Source organism: Dunckerocampus dactyliophorus, chromosome 17 (assembly GCF_027744805.1).
Source record: "Dunckerocampus dactyliophorus isolate RoL2022-P2 chromosome 17, RoL_Ddac_1.1, whole genome shotgun sequence".
Taxonomy (NCBI): Eukaryota; Metazoa; Chordata; class Actinopteri; order Syngnathiformes; family Syngnathidae; genus Dunckerocampus; species Dunckerocampus dactyliophorus.
The window spans coordinates 4,522,418-4,546,312 of record NC_072835.1 but is presented as its reverse complement, the minus strand read 5'-3'; the positions used below and the strand labels follow the sequence as shown (position 1 = coordinate 4,546,312).

Here is a 23,895-nt window from a genome sequence, read left to right as displayed (position 1 = left end):
TCATTACTGATGGACAGTCTCACTCGGAGTCTCACACGGAATACATGCATCAGTGTACATCAATAAGTATGCTGTGTACACAGTGTACTTCCTTCCTGAGTGTGTGATTTTTGACAGTGTCGTGCCGTCCCAAATCCATTACTGTCATTGTGCACTTACTGGAAATGACACTGGTAATATCTACCAGCTGCTTCTTCATCATCTTCTCTTCCTTTTAGGGGCAAAGTTAATTTAAAACCACAATAACCAAAACACCAAAAGGCTGCTATGTGCGAACACCGTGGATCCCTGCATAGTCGCCGTTCGCGACCCTGTATATTCACTGATTTTTGATGGAACTGCACACTCTGCACACGGACTATGCGGTCATCAAAATAGACATACAAGGCATGCTGGGAAGACCACACGCACACGTTAGACATGAGTATGAAATGTTATTGTTTGTTATTGTAGTGTATATAAGTGCGTAAGTGAATTGCAACCACTCAAATTAGCCCCTCCCCTTATGACAAGTAGGCGACTATCGAGGGCGGTAAGTGTCCAGCACTGCACACTCGACATTTTGATCATTTGAGTGCAACTTATGCACTCAGAAGACTAAGTGTAAATACATGAGTGCACCAATTGAGACACAGAAAGTATCTCATTCTGGTGCCGCTTGGACACTTTGAGAAGAACAGAGACATGACGTTACATGACTCAGGATGGTCCAGGGCTGATACTCAGTATCGGCATCGGTCCGATACTAGCCTGATTACTGGACTGGATATCTAAAATAAAAACAACTCAGCTCTGATGCACAAGCCCAAAGTATGAAGTAAATCAGGGGGCTCCAAACTTCGTCCAGCGAGGGCCACATAGTGAAAGATGAAAGGATGCAACTTTCCCACGTTAATATTTCGTAAAGCAACACATGTACAAGTAGATATGCTAACAAGTTACATATTTTCAAGCATCAAAGCAAAGCATCTCAGCTTTGTCATACAGGTGAAAAAGTGTATTATTAGTAGCAACTCTGCTCTTTTATTCCCAATTTTGCTGTTGTTTTATTTAATATTTTAATCTTCTTAAATAATCTTCGTACATTTTCTTTTCGTAGTATTAGGACGTTATTCCCATAATATTTTCAATTTATTAGTTTTCCACAAATGACAACTTTATTTTGTTTTGTTTCTCACTCATAATGTTCCGTTCTTTTAAAAAGTCTTGAATATTTTTGTCTTTAATATTTCCACTCTGTGTGACTCAAATGGCATTTTTAATATTACGAGTTTATTGTCGTAAAATTGCGTTTTTCTTCTCGTTAGAATGTGACTTTTTCTCTTAATATTTGGAATTTATCCATCCATCCATCCATTTTCTACGCCGCTTCTCCTCATTTGGGTCGCGGGTATGCTGGAGCCTATCCCAGCTGACTTCGGGTGACAGGCGGGGTACACCCTGGACTGTTCGCCAGCCAATGGCAGGGCACATATAGACAAACAACCATTCACACTCACATTCATACCTATGGACAATTTAGAGTCGCCAATTAATCTAACATGCATGTTTTTGGAATGTGGGAGGAAACCGGAGTACCCGGAGAAAACCCACACACGCACGGGGAGAACATGCTAACTCCACACAGAGATGCCCAACGGAGATTCAAACCCAGATCTGCATGATCTCCTGACTGCGCGGCCAACATGCCAACCACTCAGCCACCGTGCGGCCATATTTGGACTTCATTGTCGTAAAATGACAGCTGTTTTTTCAGTTTTTTTAATTTTCCACCAGTTTCAACGTTTTTCGTGTAAATTTTCAACTCGTAATTATGATTTTATTCCCATAATATTTTGACTTTATCCTTGTAACATTATAACTTTTTCTGCAACCTTATTATCCAAAAATTCCAACTTTAGCTATGGTTTTGTTTACGGCTTAAAAAAATCAATTTCTTTAATATTTCAACCTTATGCTGCTAAAATGACGTTATTTTTCCTCATACTATTACACTGTTCTCATAAATTTATGACTTTTTCTCGTTAAGATTACAATTTTGTCTCTTAAAGGGATAACAGCTTTTTGCCATGAAGTTGTATGACATCCCCATCAGCATTGTAGTCCATTAACAGCGACTGACTTGGTCTCCTAAGTCCGGTTCTGGTCAGATTTCTCTGATGAAGAACGTAGTTCCACTTTGTTGCTGGGGACAATTAAGTAAAGAGTTTGGCTTCTCAAAACAATATGCGTTCAAAAGATTAATACATTTGCATCACAAAAATGCCTTCTCAAAAAAATCAGACCTCATAAAACGATTGGCGTTATATCTGTCTCCCGCCGTGTCCCAGCACACTGTCACCTGTGCGTTCATGTGTGTGTGACGAAGATGCTCATGTCTACTTTCGTGACGGAGCGCCGTGGCCATCTTGTTTACATATGTGTTCAACAGCGGAAGAAGAGCCGAGTGTCTTCGTCAAATTCACATGAACGCACAGGTGACAGTGTGCAGGGACACGGCGGGAGACAGACATAACGCCGAGCGTTTTGTGAGGTGTGAGTTTTTTGAGAAGGCAATTTTGTGATGCAAATGTTTTAATCCTTTGAGCGCATATTGCTTTGAGAAGCCAAACTCTTTACTTAATTGTTAACTATGTTCTTCATCACAGAAATCTGACCAGAACCGGACTTAGGAGACCAAGTGGGGGTTAAGTCGCTGTTATTGGACTACAATGCTGATGGGGATGTCATACAACTTCATGTCAAAAAATCCAAACTATCCCTTTAATGTTTTGTCTTTGTTCTTGTAAATTTACGGCAATAAAAAAAAACAAACTGGCTGCAAATGTGCACAGTAGCCTAGCGGTTAGCATGTTGGCCACACAGTCAGTAGATGGGGAAGACCTGGGTTCAAATCTCCGTCGGGCGTCTCCGTGTGGCGTTAGCATGTTCTCCCCGTGCGTGCGTGTTTCTCCGGGTACTCCGGTTTCCTCCCACATTCCAAAAACATGTATGTTAGGTTAATTGGCGACTCTAAATTGTCCATAGGTATGAATGTGAGTGTGAATGCTTGTTTGTCTATATGTGCCCTGCCATTGGCTGACGACCAGTCCAGGGTGTACCCCGCCGCTTACCCAAAGTCAGCTGGGATAGGCTCCAGCATACCCCCACGACCCTAGTAAGGATAAGCGGCATAGAAGATGGACGGGCTGGAAATGTCCCCCAAGCCGCACTTTGGACACCACTGACTAGCTAGCTAACACAGTTGCGAGACCTCGAGTCAATTATCCTTCTCTTCTTATTATCCTTTACCCTTCATTTAAAAAAATGTCAATATTAAGCAAAACACATGCACACAAATTTACTTTTAACTCATTCAATACCAAAGACGTATTTATATGTTTTTATAATCCCGAACACCCGATCCCAACAACGTATTTATACGTCTTCTACGTTTTTTGCGCGAGAGGCAAAAAGAGCTGATGACGCAACTCTTCACTAATGCATTTCACTTCAGAGCTATTTTAAGCCATAAAAACGGCCGCAAGGTGGCAGAAATGCATTTGAGCTTGACAGAGATCAAGTGAAAGGAAAATCACACATGACAGGAAGGAGGAAGCGAGAGAGCGTGGAGGAGTGTAGCGTGCAGGTTACGCAATGTCGGGGAATTTTGGGAAACGCATGAGTGCACACATATAGCTCAACTCCAAATGTGAAAATTATCAATAGTTCATTCATAGTGTTATATTTGAAAATACATTTTTATTTTGATGTAAAACGACCCCTTTTGTGTGTTGTTTACGTTGTGGTATAGTTGTTTAGATATTTCAGCTGTCACAAAAGTAAAAAGTATTTGTGTCAAAGTGAAAGTTATGCTTGACATGTATCTTGTCCCTTTTCTAGTCGGGAGCTGATACTTTCCTAAAACGTACCCATATTCTACTGCTGACTACTAAAGAACGGAAAAAGGTAAAAACAACCTTTTTTTTCTGATGAAAGACGGGAGTCTCATCTTTCTTTTGGTAGGTTCAATATTCTGTGTGCCTTGAAAGACCACGCAAAATCGTCTAAACTGGCCGGTACGGAAGGGGTTGTCTTTTGAAAAATGGCTGGGATTGAATGAGTTAAAACAAAAAGGAAAGAAGGTATTGGATCGGTATCCACAGATACACCACATGGCAGTATCGATAGACACAAAAAAGTGGTATCAGGCCATCCCTACTATTAACATGGCTTAGCTTCTTTATACACCTGTGTGACAGTTAAGAATGACTTCAAGCATTGGCTTTCGCGACGGCATTCCTGGTATCGCACCTGAAAGTGAGCACGCGTCTTCCTGCCCTCATTTGCGGAAACTCTCCCGCCGAGGGCTGAAAGGAGGGAAGAAAGGAATGTGATTTCTCCTCCTGCTGGACTGCGGCGCCTGTCAGCTGATAGCGGTTGACTGACAGCTCGGTGCAGCAACTCCGGCAGCTTCCTTAAGCGGCAAACTGCATCCGGCTTATCGCGGCCGAGCAGCGGCGGCTCGGCTGAAAGTGGCAGACTTAAGTCACAGGGAGGGGAGGGGCCGGTCTTAGAGCGGTCTGTGTGACCTCTAACCTTGAAATGACCCTTGAAATGAAAAGACAGCCATCATGAATGTTGTTAACTCAGACTTGATCGTTTAAGGACGTGTTTGCTCGCTTCAGGCTCTCCGTTTTTGTTTTTTTTTTTGGCTGGAAATCTCCCTGGCGTCAAAATCAATAAGGAGCTTGCTCGTCAAGCTGGCGTGCGTCAGCGCCGTGCCGCTGTGCAAACATGAAAGAGCGAGCAGACTTGATCTCGGAGAGTCGCCTCGGGCGCCAGCCCAATCTTTCTGGAGCCCTGCCCCCTGCTGCTAGCTGGAGTACTTACTCTTATAAGTATACTGCGTACACGGTGCACTTACTTCCTGAGTGGGTCAATTTGGACCAGAAACGACCATCACAATATTTATCTTTGTCTTCTTCTTTGTGATATAGCTGAAACAGCATTTTCCAAATATTTCAGCTTTCTTGTGGTAAATGTTCTTCTCGTAATGTGATGACTTTATTCCCGTAATATTTTGTCTTTGTTCCCGTTATATTATGATTTTTTTCCCCCAAACTAATTTTCCAAAAATTACTTTATACAATACAATGTTTTCTTTAATATTTCATCTCAATGCTGCTAAAATGTTGTTATTTTTCCTCATAATATTGCAAGTTTACTCCCATAAAATTATAACTTTGTTGTCATTAGAATGTGACTTTTTTCTTTTAATATTTTGACTTTCATCTCGTAAAATTACAGCTGTTTTTTTCCCCCATTTCTGATGTTTGTTTTTTTTAAATTTTCCAACTAGTTTGACTTTCTTCTTGTAAATTTTCTTCTCATAATTTCCATATTTCGACCCATAATATCTAACTTTTTCGCAGCCTAATTTTCCAAACATTACAAAATTATTCGTTGTTTTGTTTGCACCTCATAATTTAAAAACATTTTGAAACTTTTTTTTCTTAATATTTCATATTACGTTTATTCTCATGAAAATATTTTTTTTCCTCCTCATTACAACAAACTTTTTTCTCTTAATATTTTTTACTTTATTCTCATAAATGACAGCGTTTTATTTTATTTTTCCATTTCTGCTGTTCATGTAAATTTTCTTCATATAATATTATGACTTTATTCCTAAAATATTTTGTGTATATTGCCATCATATCAAGACTTTCTCCCTAACCTACTTTTCCAAAAATTACTTTACTTTATTCTTTGTTTAGTTTTTTTCTCATAGTACGACTTAAAAAAACAAACAAATTTCTTTATTATTTAAACTCTAATACCACTAAAATTGTGTTATTTTTCCTCATAATATTACAAGTTTATTCTCATAAAATTACGACTTTTTTCTCTTAATATTTTCACTTTATTCTCATGAAATTACAGCTGATTTTTTCCCCAACTTTCTTCTTACTCAACTTTCTCATAACATTTCGACTTTATTCCCATAATGTTATAACTTTTTCCCCAACCAAATTATCCAAAAATGTCACCTTTATTCGTTGTTTTGTTTCTCATAATATTACGACTTTTAAAAAATGTCTTTTTTCTTTAATATTTCAACTGTTAATATTTCAACACTTAACATTTTGACTTTATTCTTGTAAAATTAATGGGTTTTTTTGTTTTCTTTAAATTGTCCAACTATTTTAACTTCCTTTTCATAATATTTTGACTCTATTCCCATAATGTAATATAACTTTTTCCAACCGAAGGTTCCAAAAAAGAAAACTTTATTCATTGTTTTGTTTCTCATAATATTACAACTTAAATCATATTTTTAAAAACATATTTCAACGCTATGCTATTAAAATGTTATTTTTCCTCATAATATTACGATGTTATTCTTTTCTCATTAAATTACAACTTTTTTCTCTTAATATTTTGACTATTATTGCAAATTTACTCATTTGTCCATTTTTGCTGTTGTTGTTTTTAGTTTTCTTGTTAAATTATGTTTTTAGAATGTATCGCGGGCCAATAAAAAAACAGCTGTGGGCCACAAATAGCCCCCAGTCTGCACTTTGGACACCACCCCGGTATACTGTGTCCTTATTTCCTAAGTAAAAAAATGTTGACATAGTAGTGCCGTCCCAAATCCGCACCTACAGGAAATGACGATCAAAATATTTACCCCCTTCGTCTTTTCTCCTTTTTAATTGTGAATTGCAACCACTTTTGTGGTCCCTCCCGTTTCGCTACATCGCCAAGATGGTGACGACTGAGGGCGGTAAGTGTCCCATCGCTGCGCAGTCACCACTTTGAGCGAGGAGTGACAGTGCATTTTGCCCTACTTCTCAGTGCACACGCACTCATGCACTCAAAAGTGTAAGTAACTACGCAAGTGCGTCCGTCAACTGACACACAGCATATGTGTGCAGAGGCGGGGAGGGGCCAACATGGCGGCGGCGAAGGAAAGATGAAAAGAAAGCGTCCCGGCGAGCAGACGGCGTGGCTGCCTCACCTGCTGTCCTCCTGGTTGACGATCACGTACGTCTCCCAGGTCGTGTCCTGCGCGATCCCCCCATGAGGCACCAGCACGCTGATTCCTGCCGACGACAACAACATGTGCGCTCATTAGGACCCGCACAGATTGCAGGCGGGAGCGACATCAAGCAATCTCGGAAGAGCCAGCATGAAGACATGTTTACATAGCAAGCGTCTTACCAGAAACAGCTTCAACGACAACACATGGAGGTCATCCTTGCAGTGTGAATGCCAGGCCACTAGTTGGCAGTGTAACTGTGGATCCTTTTAAGTTAATGATAGAACTAGGAAATAATCTGGAAATATGTGTCTATCTGTTCCAAAGTACATTGGAAGTACTCTTTGGTGCTCGAATCGCTTCCCAGCAGCATCATAAAAGTGACAATAAGAAAAATAATATTACTGAGCAGCTCGACCCTCATTCATCATCTTGTCCCCAGAGGCAGCCTGGATCGGCGCTAATTGTTGATTACACACGGACATCTCGCACACGTGTAAACCCCCGGGATGCGGCGACATCACCTCCTGAGGGGGGCGCCTCCCGAAGCTGACGTTTAGCCGAGCAGGTGCGCTTAGTTTGATGGAAAGCGGAGACGGTGTGATCACAGGGGAGGACATCACAGTCTGCCAGTCACTTCACAGCCAAGACGGCCGGCGTGCGTCCAAAACCACAAAGGACAACATGCCGCCACTCAGCTGGTTTCCGCATGTTGCCATGGAAACCACAATGGAATCAAACACTTTTGTTTCCTGCGGTGGCAAATTAATTAGGCTAATGGTATTTATACGAATTTAAAAATTAGTACAATAACTAATAACAATAACAATAATAACAATAACTAATAACAAAAAATAAAACAAATCAACAAATTCCTGAAAGAAGTACTCACCAAAATGAGTATACAGAAGTGTGAAAGTGTTTGCCCCTTCCTGATTTCTCATCTTTTGCATGTTTGTCTCACTTAAATGTTTCAGATCATCAAACAACTGTAAATATTAGTCACTGACAACACAGCTGAACACAAAATGCAGTTTTTAAATGAAACTTTTTATTATTAAATAATAACATCCAAACCTACATGGCCCTGTGTGAAAAAAAGGTTGCCCCCCCCCCCGTTAAAACATAACTGAGATGAATTGAGATCTATCAGTGGGCCTCCAGCGAACCACAGTGAGAGCCATCCTCCACAAATGGTGAAAACATGGAACAGTGGTGAACCTTCCTGGAATGTACGGCCATCTGTTGGTGACCTCAAGCTGAAACCAAGTTGGGTTCTGCAGCAGGACAATGATCCAAAACACACCAGCAAGTCCACCTCTGAACGGCTGAAGAAAAACAAAATGAAGACTTTGGAGTGGCCTAGTCCAAGTCCTGACCTGAATCCTATTGAGATGATGTGGCATGACCTTAAAAAGGTGCCTCATGCTGGAAAAGCCTCCAATGTGGCTGAATGACAACAATTCTGCAAAGATGAGTGGGCCAGAATTCCTCCACAGCGCCGTAAGAGACTCATTGCAAGTTATCACAAACGCTTGATTGCAGTTGTTGCTGCTAAGGGGGGCCCAACCAGTTGTTAGGTTTAGGGGGCAATCACTTTTTCACAAAGGGCCATGTAGGTTGGATTTTCTTCTCCCTTAATAATAAAAAGTTTCATTAAAAGACTGCATTTTGTGTTCAGTTGTGCTGTCATTGACTAATATTTACATTTTTAAATTTAACTGACAAAATAAAAAAAAAAAAGCAGACAGGAAGGGGGCAAACACTTTTTTCACACCACTGTATATGTTTGTTACTTGTGTAACAGATGCCAGCCTGTGGGGCTGTGCAAGTGTACGTTGGTAAACCTCACTCCCTCTGCCTCAAGAGCTGCGCTGAACATGCGGCCGACAGTCTGGGCTTTTAGTCGCGTGGTCAGCGCCCTCGCCTCCCATTACGAAGGTCCTGTGATGAAGCCCTGGTGCGGGCAGTGCGAAACAGGGCGGGTTGCACTTGTACAACTTCTTTTTGCGCAAACATGACAGTTGGGATTTTGGATGGGTTCTCTCTTTTTCTGTCATTGTTTCCTGTTCAGTACTTTTATTCTGTTACATTTGTTTCTGTTTAGACTGAATGCATTACCTCAACTCTGGTTAGAGGGAGCTGGGGAGCGCACCTGTCTTTGATTTGTAATTTGGGTTCTTATTGAGTAATTCAATAGTTTTCCTTGGACTATGGTTAGCTGTGTGTTTCCGTTGCGTCTTCATCTTTTCCTGTTTCTTTTTTTTGCACCTTCCTGTTCTCACCTCCCTTTATGTTTGCCATAGCTGTACATTCTAGCCTTTTTCGTGTTTTTGACTTTTTGTGTGTTGTGCTGCTCCGTGTGAGTTTATCGTTGAATTGCAGGGTATCGTACCTGATGCGATGTGATGCGGCGCAACGAAATGAGACATGACGACATGAAACAAACATGACATACCTCCTAGCCCTCTTTGTTACTTCGACTTTCATCGTACTGCCTGGTATCGTATCGTATGCAACTCGACGAGACAAAACATGACCAAACAAAATAAAACATAACGAAGCATGATGAAATGAAATAAAACATAACGAAGCATAATGAAACGAAAACAAAAGAAACGTGATGAAACAAAAGGAATCATGACGAAATGAAACATGACGAGACGAAGCATGACGAAATGAAACATGACGAGACGAAGCATGATGAAATGAAACACGACGAAAAGAAACATGATTAAACAAAAACAAAACATGACGAAACAAAAGGAAACATGATGAAACCAACAACAAAACATGACCAAACAAAATGGAATGAAACAAAATGAAACATGTCGAAACAAAGTAAAACATGATGAAAGAAAACATGACAAAACAAAACACAACAAAATGAAAAATGACGAAACAAAACAAAATGAAACATGATGAAAAGAAACAAAACATAATGAAACATGATGAACATAATGAAAAGTGATGAAACTAAAGGAATCATGACGAAATAACACAAAATGAAACATGACAAAACAAAACACGACAAAAAGAAACATGATGAAACAAAATATGACGAAACCACAGGAAATATGACGAAACAAAATTAAATGAAACAAAACATGACCAAACAAAATAAAACATGATGAAACGAAACATGGCACAACAAAACATAATGAAATAAAATGAAACAAAACATGACATGACAGGAAACATGACAAAATGAAATTAAACAAAACATAACGAAACAAAACGTAACATGACTAAACAAAGCACAACGAAACGAAATAAATTGACACGACTTACCTCCTAGCCTAAACGAAACATGGCAAAACGAAATATGATGAAACAAAACAGAACGAAACAATGTGTACCTCCTAGCATTCTGTTATATTGGTACATCAGACTTTTTGTGTGTCGTGCCACTCTGTGTGAGCTTGTGACCGTACCGTACGGTATCATATTGTATGGAATCATATCTGAAGAAACAAAACTAAACAAAACACAATGAAACATGATGTACCTCCTAGCATTCTTTGTTATTTTGGTACTTTGGCTTTTGGTGTGTCATGCTGCTCCGTGTGAGGTTATCATCGTATGGTATCATATGGTATCCTATCCGACGCAGTGAAATGAAACAAAACATAACGAAACGAAAGCGAACATGATGGAACATGACAAACCAAAACAAAACACGACATGTGCGACAGCTAAATATGCCACATATATGAACCCCAACTGTATTTAAAAAGTTTCATTCTGGCCAAAGTTGGAACAGATTAATCGTATTTTTATTATTTTGGGATATAAAATGTCGTTCCCCCCTCAGTCAGCCATGTTTTATCAGCTCACGCGAGCTTTAATATTTTTCGAACCAATACAAAAATGTAATCTCTTCTTTTATGACCGTACCATGATGTACATTTTTAATAATAATAAAAAATGCCAGCGTGCAATCAATAAGGGGAGTAAATATTCAAGCGTGTGACGGATGGAGGAGGACGATGAGAAGGAGGGCAAAGCTGTCCAACTTCATCTCAGAAGTGAATAAAAAATTAATGTTCTCGCTCGATGGATGACATTTTCACACTTTTGCTGCGGGCCAATAACGACAAGGTCAAACACGCTCAAAATGCAGCGCACCGCGTCTCAAGGAGCGCTAAGTGTCTGTGTGATGTGCTGTTTTGGCCCGGAGGAAGGCGGCGCCCCCCCACCTGTGTTGGGCACCACCAGCCGGCCCCCTGCGTGACCCAACACAGCCGTGGCCTTGTGCCGAGGCCTGCAGGGGGACAGCGCCGCCTGCGGGCCCAAAAGGTTCTTCTCTCTCCGACCCAGCGTTGGACCCACGCCGACACCCCGGTAGTCTGGCCCCAGGCCCCTCGGGAATGTCTGAGGGTGGAAGTCTGGACCGTCTGTCATCCCTAAACACAAACAAACAAATATTATGTTCAGCATAACAACTTTTATTTATAAAGCACTTCAATGACAACCACACAAAAAAATCAAGTGTTAATGCTGGGATGAAAGCCAAGGAGTAAATGAGGAATTTTGTTATGTTTGGCTCTGATTTTGCGTAGCGTTACTCCAGGATGCAAGGACATGGTGTCAGGTTGTCTTTAATTAACAAAACATAAACTCACACGCAGCAACATGACACACAAAAAGTCAAAGAACCAAAATAACTAAGAAGGCTAGGAGGTACAGCTAAGGCAAACATAGAACTCACCATGGGAGGTGGAAAACAGGAACGCGGGATCAGGAAGCAGGAAAATGGCTCATGAAGATGCAAGAGAATACATAGTCAGAGGAAAGCTAAAGTGAACTGAACTAAATAGTCAGTCATGTGACGATCCCAGAAAATGGCTTCCCCAAAATGGCAGCGTGTCAGGTAAGCTAGCTCATTTGCAAAAGCTTATTTTTTGGTAACCCGCAAGAGTCCACAACCTCGTATCCGTGCGGTGGATGGCTTAGCATGATGATGCATGATCTTGCCATTGTGTTGTCATGCTTAACACGACGTCACCTTCCTATTGGTGGAAAAAAAGCTCGTCCTCAATCTATCACAGCATTAGAGGCCGTTTGGTTGCAGAGGGAGAAGCGAAGCCAACTGATGCAAAGACGCGCATCATGGCTTTGAAATTCCTACACAGCCCTGACACTTCAATGATGTTATATTTAAGCTTTATTATTATTTTTTTTAAATGGAACATGCGCATGATAAATTAGGACTGCCTGAGGCCTCGCTTGTCTTTGAAGGTAAATAATTATTATTTATCTATTTCACTACATTCATCTTTGTTGTTTGCTAAATTTGGACAGGACTTCTTGAATGATACATTTTATGTTTGCATTTCAAGTTTTCAGAAAATTCATTACACATGTTAGACATTTTTACACTAAAAAAGCAACATTTACCCTACTCGGATTTTAGGTTTTTGGGTGTTTTTTTAGGCGCGATTGTGTTCAAATGAAAAAAATAACTGTACAGTCACACGCGAGCTGGAGTGAAAAAAAAGGAAACAGACCAAAACAAGATAAACAGTTTTTAAGGTGAAACATCTGACAGGACGGCCCCTAGCTCTCCAATTATTGCCCTTACCTTTACTCATGTAGTCGTCCCTCCTTTATCATGGTTAATTGTTTCCAGACCCAGCCACCATAAGTGAATTTCCCAGGGGCAAGATCCAATATTAATAAGCAGAATATTTTCGTATTTAGAGTATAGAAAACCTGTTTGGAGCAGAGAAAACTTTCAATGAGTTTCTAAATACGGTTTCTACCATTATTAGAGCTCTGTAGACATGAAATAACACCCCTATAATCACACTCCTATTATTCTTTGTTTACACCACATTGGGCAGGATCACTACATGGACATAAGAGACAGACGCCACTCATAGCACACAGAAAGATACCGCGCTAACTAGTTAGCCTCCAATTTATGTGTTCTAAAGTTAAAGTGTTTCAAACGGAATGGGGAAGAAGGACAAAGCAAGAAGCCAAAAACGTACCACTTCCACACAGAATGGGAGGAGAATTTTCACTCTATCATTTCAGGCATGCCATGGCAGGCTACATGCAGTGTTGAGGTAATATAAACTATGTCTCAGCAAGGTGACATTACTGAAGCCTAGTGACCAGAATACTACACAACATGTCTTTCAATATCCTTTGACTAATAATAGTCCATAGACAACCATGAAACAGCGATCATGTATTAATGAATGAATTTTTGATGTTCAAACCGCGATGTAGCGAGGGACGACTGGATAGTTATTCACGGCCTAATTGCTCAACCGAGTGTTTCTATTCTTATACATATAGGGACTGTCCCAACAAATACAAAAATAACTAGGGCTGTCAAAAAGAGTGCGTTCATGACGGTAACTAATTAATTTCATTAATTGTGTTAAAATTGAAAGAGTAATTAACGCATGTGCACTATGTCAAGCCAACCCACTCTGTTATGGAACAATAGTGTCACCACACAAAACTTTAAAACTTTATTCTGGTCTGAACACATCAACAGCAGTGCAATTCCAACACCATACACTGTATGTATGTCCAACTCACAAACACGTCTCTAGCCCTCCTCAGAATGACACTTCCTTATTGTCACATCTGTCAACATTTGTCATGTTTCATGTCACATTGTGAAGTGCATTCAGGGACACTCCGAACATCACAACAACGTCTTTGGTATGAGTGTATGTGTGGTTTAAATAAACAGAGAGGCAAAGAAAGTGGATATTCTGATCACTCACTAGCGTAACTCTCACTGCGGAAGTACAGTTTGCTGCATTTAAGTATTCTCAAAAATCCCAGAAAATACATCTACACTCAAAACGGAGAATTCAAGTTAAAAAATTATGTGGTGTCTCTGAATGCTGTTAAAGTGTGATTCAAATGTTCCGCTACTATTATGTTTTAGATTTTCAGACGTGTGTGGTGTCTTAGCATGATTTAAAACTAAAAGACATACAAATATATGAAATTGTGTCCTGTCATTTATCTTTTTGTTCATAAAATACAGTAAAAAGGGCATATTTCACACATAGCAGCGAATGGTGATTACTCCTGGCTCCGACGTCTACCCGCACACGCCTCAGAACAGACATGGCAGCAAGTTCTCCATGAATTGCTGTAGCCAAAATTCTTGCCGTCTTTCTTCTTAATCTCCTATGCGGAATCATTTAGTAAAGAAATGTTGACTCCCGTCGCATGAAATCCTTGAAATTAGTTGAGCACAAACTGGGGCAATGTTTACTTCCGTAAAGATGAGTGCGATGTCAGGTTTTGCACAGGCGCGTCACTTCCCGGATGCATCGGTTCACATTTCCGTGTACGTTAAGGCTCATTTTATTCAAAAATTAGGTATCACACCCTGCAGTGTGAAAGTAGCCAGTGTCACATTCTGCATGGCAGGTTTGACTTTTGGGTTCGGTCTTCCTCTGTTACTGTTTGATGGTTTCATGTCGTTATTTGTTTGCGTTTGGTTCCGTATGCATGCTTTTTACTCCTGTTAGAGGGAGCTGGCGGGCACTCCTGCTTGTGATTATCAACTATTATTAGAGTTCCATTTAGTTCAGCTGGGGCGTCATTGAGTTGCCGGTTCATTGTTGTGTTTTTGCTCGTACTCGATGCATCTTTGTTGTTTTTGCTTCACTTTTCCTGGGACTCTTGTTACCTTTAGTTGGATTCATTCCGGTGCATCTTTACTCGCTGTTTTTGAGCTGATTCTCCGGCTCGGGCGCATTTCCACCTCCCATGGTGAGGTTATGTTAGTGCAAAAAAAGAAATTTCAAGTGTTAACGAGCGCTGAAGCTCAAACGCTTCTCTGACCTTTGACTTTGAGCTCTGGTAAGGGGTCGAGGAGCGAGCGCTCGGCCATCAGCTCCTTGTCCATGGAGTCGTGGAAACACATGGGACTGGTGTAGGTGCGCGACACGCTCAGCTCGGGCTGCATGGACGAGTGGATCAGGAGGGGGTTGGCTGCAGACAACAAGACGGAATGTGATGCTGTTGCCATGGTGACCTGCAAAGCTAACATTATCAAAACCTATTTGCATATAAAAACATTTCAAACACACAGCAGGCACCTCATGTCTTTTGTGTTTGGAGCGAGTGGCCCATAAAACAAGTAATAATAATACATTTGAATGATAAATACAAAGTAAAAGGCCAACAGCAGGCAATCCATGCATTGACGGTGATATGATTTACAGCATTATTGTGTGATTGAAGGCTGCTTTATGGAAATTAAATCTCTGTGGCAACCGCATCTTTATTAAAACATGCCAGCTTTTACGCGTCAAGTAAAAGATGAAATAGATGAAATAGATTCATTATTCATTCCGCACACATGCATGATTCATGCGCATGCACGCTTTATGTTAGGGCTTTTTGTTGACATTTTTAAATCATTTAACACAAACACAAGGCATTAAATGTTCATAAATGTCAGTAGATGGTGTCTCTCTTCCACTCCAGTAAGGAGGATGAAATCATAACAATAATCCTAGCTCTTCTTATAGTATTACTGGACAAATATGAAGCTTTTTAAACTGATACTGGATCCCAGTGGGGCACAAAGGTAAGTTTCTTTTCATAAAATACGCCATAAATATCAATTTGTGTACAGGGTAAATCTGCATTCTTCTCTGCTTGGCCGACCACGCCCACTCTGTTGCGATTCGGTGGTCTGCAAGGAAGGCTTCTGGATGGTTCCGTGGCAGGCTAAGCTAATTAACAGCTAATGGGCTAGCTGCCACTGAAAAAAATGCTATTTTCTTTTGTTTTTAATAAATTTGAAAAAAAGCCATCTTCACACAGGAGAACATTACATGAGTTTATTATCACTATTATTACTGTTAGCGACATACCCAACATAAACTGCTAGCTGTGTGTGGTAGGTAGCTTAGTTAGGCTAACCAGCACGCAATGCTGCGTTCGGTAAAAGTTGTCAACGTCTGACGAGGAAACTACACTAAGCTAAGAGTCCCTGATAGCGACCTAGCAAATGCACCTCAACTTTAGCAAGATGCTAATCTGGTGCCGCACAACGACAATGGCAGATCGTTGGACAGATGTCTTTTAAAAACGGTCACGTCTCATTTTAGTTCTCGTCTTGGATGTGATTTGAGGGTGTACCGAATGTGGTAAATCTTCATTAGTGTGTGCTGACCTTGTCGAGACGTCTTGAAGTTGAAGGACTGGAATCCTCCGGCAAGGGCGGATGAGTCAATGACGTCCACGCCATAGTCGCTGCGGCTGCGCCGGTACACGGTGACGGCGATGATGAGCAGCACCACGGTCGCCACGCCGGCCGCCAGCCCCGAGTAGAGCGCCACGTCGCTGCTGCTCTCCACGCCTTGGAAACACAGCAAGAACTCTGAACAACTGGACCGGACACAAAGGAAACAGCCAAGGGAGCAGGTAGTGGTTCCTGTTTGGTGTTTCCTCAAGCTCCGTGCCGCCGTCTTAATGAGGAAGCTTGCTCGGGAAGCTGTCAGAACCCAGCCGGCATGTGAGACTCACCTCCAACACGCTAACTCTGGGGTCTTTGTGAGCAAAGCGCCCATTAAAGGAGCTAAATGCGCAATGACAAAGCTCTAGCTGGTCCCAGCAGAACTCGGAAGCGGGCCAGGATCAATTGGGCCGCGAGCTTGTTGGAGAAAGATAATGAGATCCAAACGAGACGCTGGGAGAAATCCTTTAAGCTCAAATGGGAACAAAATGGAGAAAACGGGCAACATTTCCTGTGGCAGGTTAATTGAGGGCTCACAAAGTTTGGGGACAAACAAACAAAGAAGACAAATCTTAATGATGGACTTTTCAAGAACTTTGCATGAGGTCACATGACTAAGAGGCGTCAAAGTCACTTCATCGTCCAACAAAACAACACACGTTCGGGAGGACACACTGACCTTGAGGCTTGGCGTCATGAAGAAGTTTTCCATCTGCAAACACACACAACACCACATCAGTGCCTTCTGACCCGCTAACTCAATAGCTTGAACACGGCGCCGCCACCCACTCTGCGTGCACAGGCCGCCCGTGCAGTTGTCCGCCACCAGTGCCACGCCGTCACACAGCCTTCCTCCGTGTTTGGGCTCGGGCGCCGCGCACTCTCGACTCCGCCTCCTGTCGCAGTCGCTGCCGCACGCCGACCACTCGCTCCACTCACCCCAGCCGCCGTCCACTGCAACCAAAGGCACCATCATCAACTAAAGACGTGCTAGCCGAGCTAATGCTAAGCCGACATGCCCAAATGTGGCTGTGGCTGGGCTCGCTTACCCGGACAAGGCGCCGTGCAGCTGCTCTTCTGCACCGACATTCCCTCGCAGAACACTCCACCGTTAAGTGGCGCCGGGTTGGTGCACGTGCGCGAGCGCTTCTGCACGCCTCGGCCACAGCGCACATTGCACGGCGACCAGTCGGTCCACGACGACCAACCTCCGTTCACTGACAACCAGGAAAGAAGATGATAAATATGATCTAAAATACACAAATAAAACACACACAACTTAAAATATGAAGTAAAATATGATACTTCATCGATGTGCAGACCGCTGATTATGATGGTACGTCAGGTGTGCGCAGACCTTTAAATATGATGTCGAATATGGTAATTCACAGGCGCATGGACCTTCAAATATGATATAAAATGTGGTACTTCAGGGGTGCATAGAACTTGAACTCTGATGTAAAATATGGCACTTCAGAAGTGAGCGGACTTTCAAACATGATGTGATATGATGTCCTTCAGGGGTGCGTAATACAGTACTTCATAGATGCGTAGACCTTCAAATATGGTGTAAAAGTACCATACAGCACTTCAGAGGTGTGCAGACCGTTAACTCGTTCATTCCCAGCCAAGACAACCCCTTCAGTAGCGGCCATTTTAGACGATTTGGACTGATCTTTCAAGGCACACAGAATATTGTGTTCTGTGACTTTATAAACATGGAACCTACCAAAAGAAAGCTTTGACTTCATCAGGTTTGTTTTTCCGTTTGTTAGTAATCAGCAGCAGAACATACGTAAGTTTCAGGAAAATATCAGTTGCCGACAAGAAAAGGGAGAAAAACAGCTTTTAGTGAAAAGATACATTTCAAGCATCTGCACTTTGACACAAATATTGCTTGCTTTTGTAAAACTATACCAACATAGCACCAAAAGGGGTTGTTTTACATCAAAATAACAATGTGGTTACAAATATAACAACATGAACTATTTACAATTTTCACATTTGGAAGTGAACTATGTGTGTGCATGTGTCTGCACGCGTGTGCATGCATTAAAATTTCCCTACAATGAGTAAACTTCTGCATGCTGCAGTCCTCCACGCTGTCTCACTTCCACCTGTCATTTGTGATTTGTCCGTTCACATGATCCCCGCCGAGCGCTTATCAAGTGCACTTCTGCCACCATGTGGACGTTTTTATGGCTTAAAATTGCTCTGGAGTGAAATGCATTAGTGGAGGGTTGCGTCGTCACCTCTTATGGCTTCTCGTGCAAAAAAATTTAGAAGACATATAAATACGTTGTTGATATCGGGCCTTTCGGGTTTATAAAAATGTATAACTACGTCTTTGGTCTTGAATCAGTTAAACGTGATGGAAAATATGGTACTTCAGGGGTGTGTAGACCTTCCAATATGATGTAAAATACGGTACTTGAGGGGTTCGAAAACCATTAAAACTGATATAAAATAAAGTATGATGTAAAATATGGCACTTCAGAGATGCGGAGACCTTCAAATATGGTGCAAAAGTAAAATACGGTACTTCAGAGGTGTGCAGACTGTTAAATACAGCGTGATGTCAAATATGGTACTTCAGGGTAGGGCTGGGCGATATCGACCAAAACTCATATCCCAATATACTGTATTTAGGTTGACTATCGATATACAATATACAGGGGTGTGAAAAAGTGTTTGCACCCTTCCTGATTTCTTATTTATTTGCATGTTTGTCACACTTAAATGTTTCAGATCATCAAACTAATGTAAATATTAGTCAATGACAAAACAACTGAACACAAAATCCAGTTTTTAAATGAAACTTTTTATTATCAAGGGAGAAAAAAAGTCCAAAGCTACATGTCCCTGCGTGAAAAAGTGATTGCCCCCTAAACCTAATAACTGGTTGGCTCCCCTCAGCAGCGAAAACTGCAATCAAGCGTTTGTGATAACTTGCAATGAGTCTCTTACAGCGCTGGGGAGGAATTCTGGCCCACTTTGCAGAATTGTTGTCATTCAGCCACATTGGAGACTTTTCCAGCATGAAGCACCTTTTTAAGGTCATGCCACAGCATCTCAATAGGATTCAGGTCAGGACTTGGACTAGGCCACTCCAAAGTCTTCAGCCATTCAGAGGTGGACTTGCTGGTGTGTTTTGGATCATTGTCCTGCTGCAGAACCCAAGTTGCTTTCAGCTTGAGGTCACCAACAGATGGTCGGACATTCTCCTTCAGGAATTTTTGGTAGACAGCAGAACTCATGGTTCCATTTATCACAGCAAGTCTTCCAGGTCTTGAAGCAGCAAAACAGCCCCAGACCATCACACTACCACCACCATATTTTACTGTTGGTATGATGTTCTTTTTCTGAAATGTGGTGTTACTTTTACACCAGATGTAAGGGGACACACACCTTCCAAAAAGTTAAACTTTTGTCTCGTCAGTCCACAGAGTATTTTCCCAAAGGTCTTGGGGATCATCAAGATGTTTTCTGGCAAAATTGAGATGAGCCTTAATGTTCTTTTTGTTCAGCAGTGGTTTTGGTCTTGGAATTCTGCCATGCAGGCCGTTTTTGCCCAAAGCTTTAGAAATGGCTTCATAACCTTTTCCACACTGATCTCAATTCATCTCAGTTAAGTTATATTTCAACAGGGGGGCAATCACTTTTTCACACAGGGCCATGTCAGTTTGGATTTTTTTTCTCCCTCATTGACTAATATTTACATTTATTTCATGATTTGAAACATTTGCTTCATTTAAAACATTTTTTAAAAATCAGGAAAGGGGCAAACCCCTTTTCACACCACCGTATATCCCGATATTTTTTCCACCAAGTTGGTTTAGACAAAGTCAAAGCCAAATATGCATGCCAAGTAAAAAAAAACCTTAAATAAAAATAGCCATTAAAATAAAACAGCCCATTCTCTTTTTGAAATAAATATAGAAAAACTAAAAATATAACCTTCATTCTTCTTTATAACAAACTTTAGCTATGCTCAAATGCTCAACTAATACCAAAAGAACAAAATCTGAAATAAAGTGCTTGGTTAAATCCGTTAAACGAGGACCATATCTTTAGCTATGTGATAGGACACCGCTTTAGTAACAGCACACCGTGTTGCACTTTTCCCTTCAGGAGGAACGAGCAAGCAATGAGTTTTGTGTTGTCGCAGGAGCTTGGTGAAGTGAAGGCTGTTTCAGTGTGCAGCTTAAACACACTCGTACTGGAGTCTGTGCCAAGTTTTCAGATGGTGAAAAAGATTTGTAGCGCTTCCGCACTTGACACTTTTCCGAAGTACCTTGAAATTACTGAGCCTGTGCTTTTTCTTTTCTGACTCGTTCCTCCACCGCAGATGTTGTCGCTTCCTTCATGTTTGGTGACTGAGTGGGGCCTCAGCTCCTCCTTCATGCGCGAAGGGGGGGCGGTGCAGAGTGATGAGTGGGACCTCCGCGTCAAGTTACCAAGAGTTACAGCGCACATCCAGTCTATATTGGTATGAACCATGTGTTTGTTGTTGATATCGTGCTTAAAAGAAATATTGATATATTAATAATATATGATAAATGGCCCAGCCCTACTTCAGGGGTGCGTAAACCTTCAAATATGGTGTAAAAGTAGCGTACAGTACTTCAGACCGTTAAATCTAGACGGTTGCATACGACGTAAATACGTGGAACTATTAATATGACATAAAATACGCTACGTTGCAGGTGCGTAGACCTTTAAATACGTCAAGTGAAGAGCTAGATTTTTAACTATGATGTCAGTAATTTGGACATTTTGGACGTGATTCCTCTCTGCATCCCCAAAACATCACACGCAATCATCAGCAAACAGCACTAAAAACATCGTTGATGAACTCACCGTAGACAACAACAGCAGCCGTGGCGCTGCGACGCTTGGCAACGATGTTGTTGGCGACGCACGTGTAGTTTCCAGAGTCCGAGAGGTGGGCCTGCGAGACAATCAGACTGTGGTCGCCTTTCGCGTCAGCCACGACGCCGGCAGCGCTCAGAGGCTCGTCGTTTTTTAGCCATTCCACCTGGAGACAAAACAAACACTCACAAAGACAGTCGAATAACAAACGACGATGAGTGAGAGGTGCGTCGCGTGGAAACCTGTCTGTTATCGCTTTTACTACTGTTAGCAACATGCTAACACAACCTGGGGTGCTTTGCTACCTGTGCCTGCTATCTTACTACAGCTTAACGAGGCTAGCTATTATATAATGCTGCATTTTTCGAAAACTAGAAAGTTGGAAATGTCCAACTTCTGATTATGAAACGTGCGTCAAAGCAAATAAAAGACAAACTAGCCAATGTACCTCGACTTTAGCAAGACGCTGATGGCAGCTATGGAAGACTATACAAACAATATTCCTCTGAATTCATTGCTTTTACTAGATATGGGTAAAATGTAGCTACACAAAATAGTCAGACTTGACAGATCTAATACCGTCTTAGCATGTTAGCATCGTATGAGTTAGCATGACAGTTAGCGAGCGAGTGAAAGTCAATCCAAAGCGGAGGACGCTATGCGGACGGCGGCCTCCCCGCATGAGCGCTGCAGTAAATTGTCATTAACGTGCCAGCCACCGGAGCTTTTCATCCGCGGAAGACGAGGCGGGCGGGGAGTTGAGCGCCCTGTGATTTATGGCGCTCTATTTGAGGATTAAAAAAGTGCGCTCCCACTGGGAACGTGTGTTTGTACACCAGCGTGTGTGTTTGTCCACTGGCTGGGGGATTAGGGGAGCGGCCAACAAACTCTGAGATTGCTTCGCTCTTTCCAAAGCGGCCTCGCTGAAAGGAGCTGGAAATCAATACATCAGGAATCACGTTGTCACGAGTGCTTTCTTCCCGCTATTTGACGGGGCGAGAAGTCTTCCATCATGCGCTTTAATTTGGGCGCGCGCCGTTCAAGAAGAGCCCCCGCCGGTGGGTCGCGTCGCTCACTCCATCAGCGCTCCGCCTCGTTCTGCTCCACGCGCCGTTCGCCCACCTCGCGGTGCAATCAAGCGCCGTACCGCCGAGCGTTCGCTATTACATTCGCCATCTGACGCCCAATTATGGCGCCCGCCGGCTCGCTACCTCCCGCCGCCACTCACAGAAAACTCTTAGGTGCTTACAAAAAAAGAAAAAAAAGAGCATGAGAGCTTTATGTAGAGGGTTGCTATGGAGACCAAGGTCAACAGTGTTTGCTGCAGAGCGAACAGACAGATGCTAACAATGGGAACAAAGCAGCAGTTTTACGCTCCACACGTTAACAGCATGCTCAGGAAGCATCGGTTTTTTTTCTTTTATCGCTTCTGAATTGGACTTACTGACTTTTTCCATTCAGTTAATTGAGTTGAGTTGATAATCTGTTCGCCCGAAGTCCGCTGGGATAGGCTCCAGCATGCCCCCGCGACCCTCATGAGGATGAAGCGGTATAGAAAATGGATGGATGGATGGATGATAATCTGTTAGCAGCATGTGCTAGCACACGTTAATATCTGTTAGTGTGCGTTAACAAGCATTACTGTGCGTGAGTGTCTGTTAGCATGTGTTAGCTTGTGTAAACGTCATAGAATGTGTTAGCATGTCATATTAAATATGTAGTGTTAGCATGTGCAGGAATGTGCTGCCACTATCAATGTGCCCACGCCAGCATGTCATGGTTGGGCTAGCATGCGTTAATATGTTGATATCTGTGTAGTTTATATTGTGTTGCTATATTAACTTGCCCGTGCTGACACGTGAAAGCATGTGTTGGTGCTGTCTTTGTCATCAGTTAGCATGCAATTAATTTGTGCATGCCAGAATGCCATAAGATGTGTTAGCCTGTTGTATCTGTTAGAATGTGTTCGCCTGAGTTGATATCTATGAAAGTGTGTTAGCGTGTGTTAGAAATGAGCTGGCACTAATTTGCGAGTTCTAGCATGTCATACTGGAGGGTGGGTTAGTATGTAATATCTGTTAGCGTGTGTTACCGACCAGATATTACTTAGCATGTTAACACTGGACATGCATTAATTTGCGCATACCATAATATGTGTTGGCATACGTTAATGTTGTATCTTTTAGAATGTGTTAGCCCGAGTTGATATCTGTGAAAGTGTGTTAGCGTGTGTTAGAAATGAGCTAGCATTGTATTAATTTGAGCATGCCGGCATGTCATACTGGAGGGTGGGTTAGCATGTGATATCTATTAGCATGTGCTAGCGTCCATCAATACTGTACATGTGAGTGCCTTTTTGCTGATGTTAGAATGTGCTATCATGTGTCCATGTGCCTGTGCCAGCAAGTCAGAGATGTACTAGCACGTGTTAATATTTGTTTGCTTTTGTTAGCACGATCCTAATATCAGTGAGCGTGTGTTAGCACGTTAGCATGTGCATGTTACTGTATTGATTTGCCAAATGTGTTAGCTTGTTTTAGGGCAAGTTCATATCTGTGAAAGTGTGTTTGAAATGTGCTAGCATGTGTTATTATCATTCATTTGCATGTGCCAGCATGTCATACTGTAGCATGTGTTTGCATGTGATAATATCTGTTAGCATACGTTACCATCCATAAATACTGTACATGTGAGTGTATATAAGCCACCATGTGACAATGTATTAATTTTCCCATGCCAGCATGTCATTAGCATGCGTTAATAATCT

General features: G+C 41.9%; 1 protein-coding gene across 1 annotated transcript in view; it reads right to left on the bottom strand.

Moving 5' to 3' along the window:
- Nucleotides 1-23,895, bottom strand: part of LOC129170480 (netrin receptor UNC5D-like) — a 154,154-nt gene that overhangs the window by 14,999 nt on the left and 115,260 nt on the right. The window contains exons 5-12 of the mRNA XM_054758131.1: nucleotides 21,117-21,294; nucleotides 17,306-17,473; nucleotides 17,046-17,210; nucleotides 16,936-16,968; nucleotides 16,194-16,379; nucleotides 14,852-15,001; nucleotides 11,224-11,430; nucleotides 7,004-7,088 (exon numbers count right to left, since the gene is read on the bottom strand). Of these exons, the coding sequence (XP_054614106.1) occupies nucleotides 7,004-7,088; nucleotides 11,224-11,430; nucleotides 14,852-15,001; nucleotides 16,194-16,379; nucleotides 16,936-16,968; nucleotides 17,046-17,210; nucleotides 17,306-17,473; nucleotides 21,117-21,294 (1,172 nt within the window). The remainder of the gene's footprint in view (nucleotides 1-7,003; nucleotides 7,089-11,223; nucleotides 11,431-14,851; nucleotides 15,002-16,193; nucleotides 16,380-16,935; nucleotides 16,969-17,045; nucleotides 17,211-17,305; nucleotides 17,474-21,116; nucleotides 21,295-23,895) is intronic.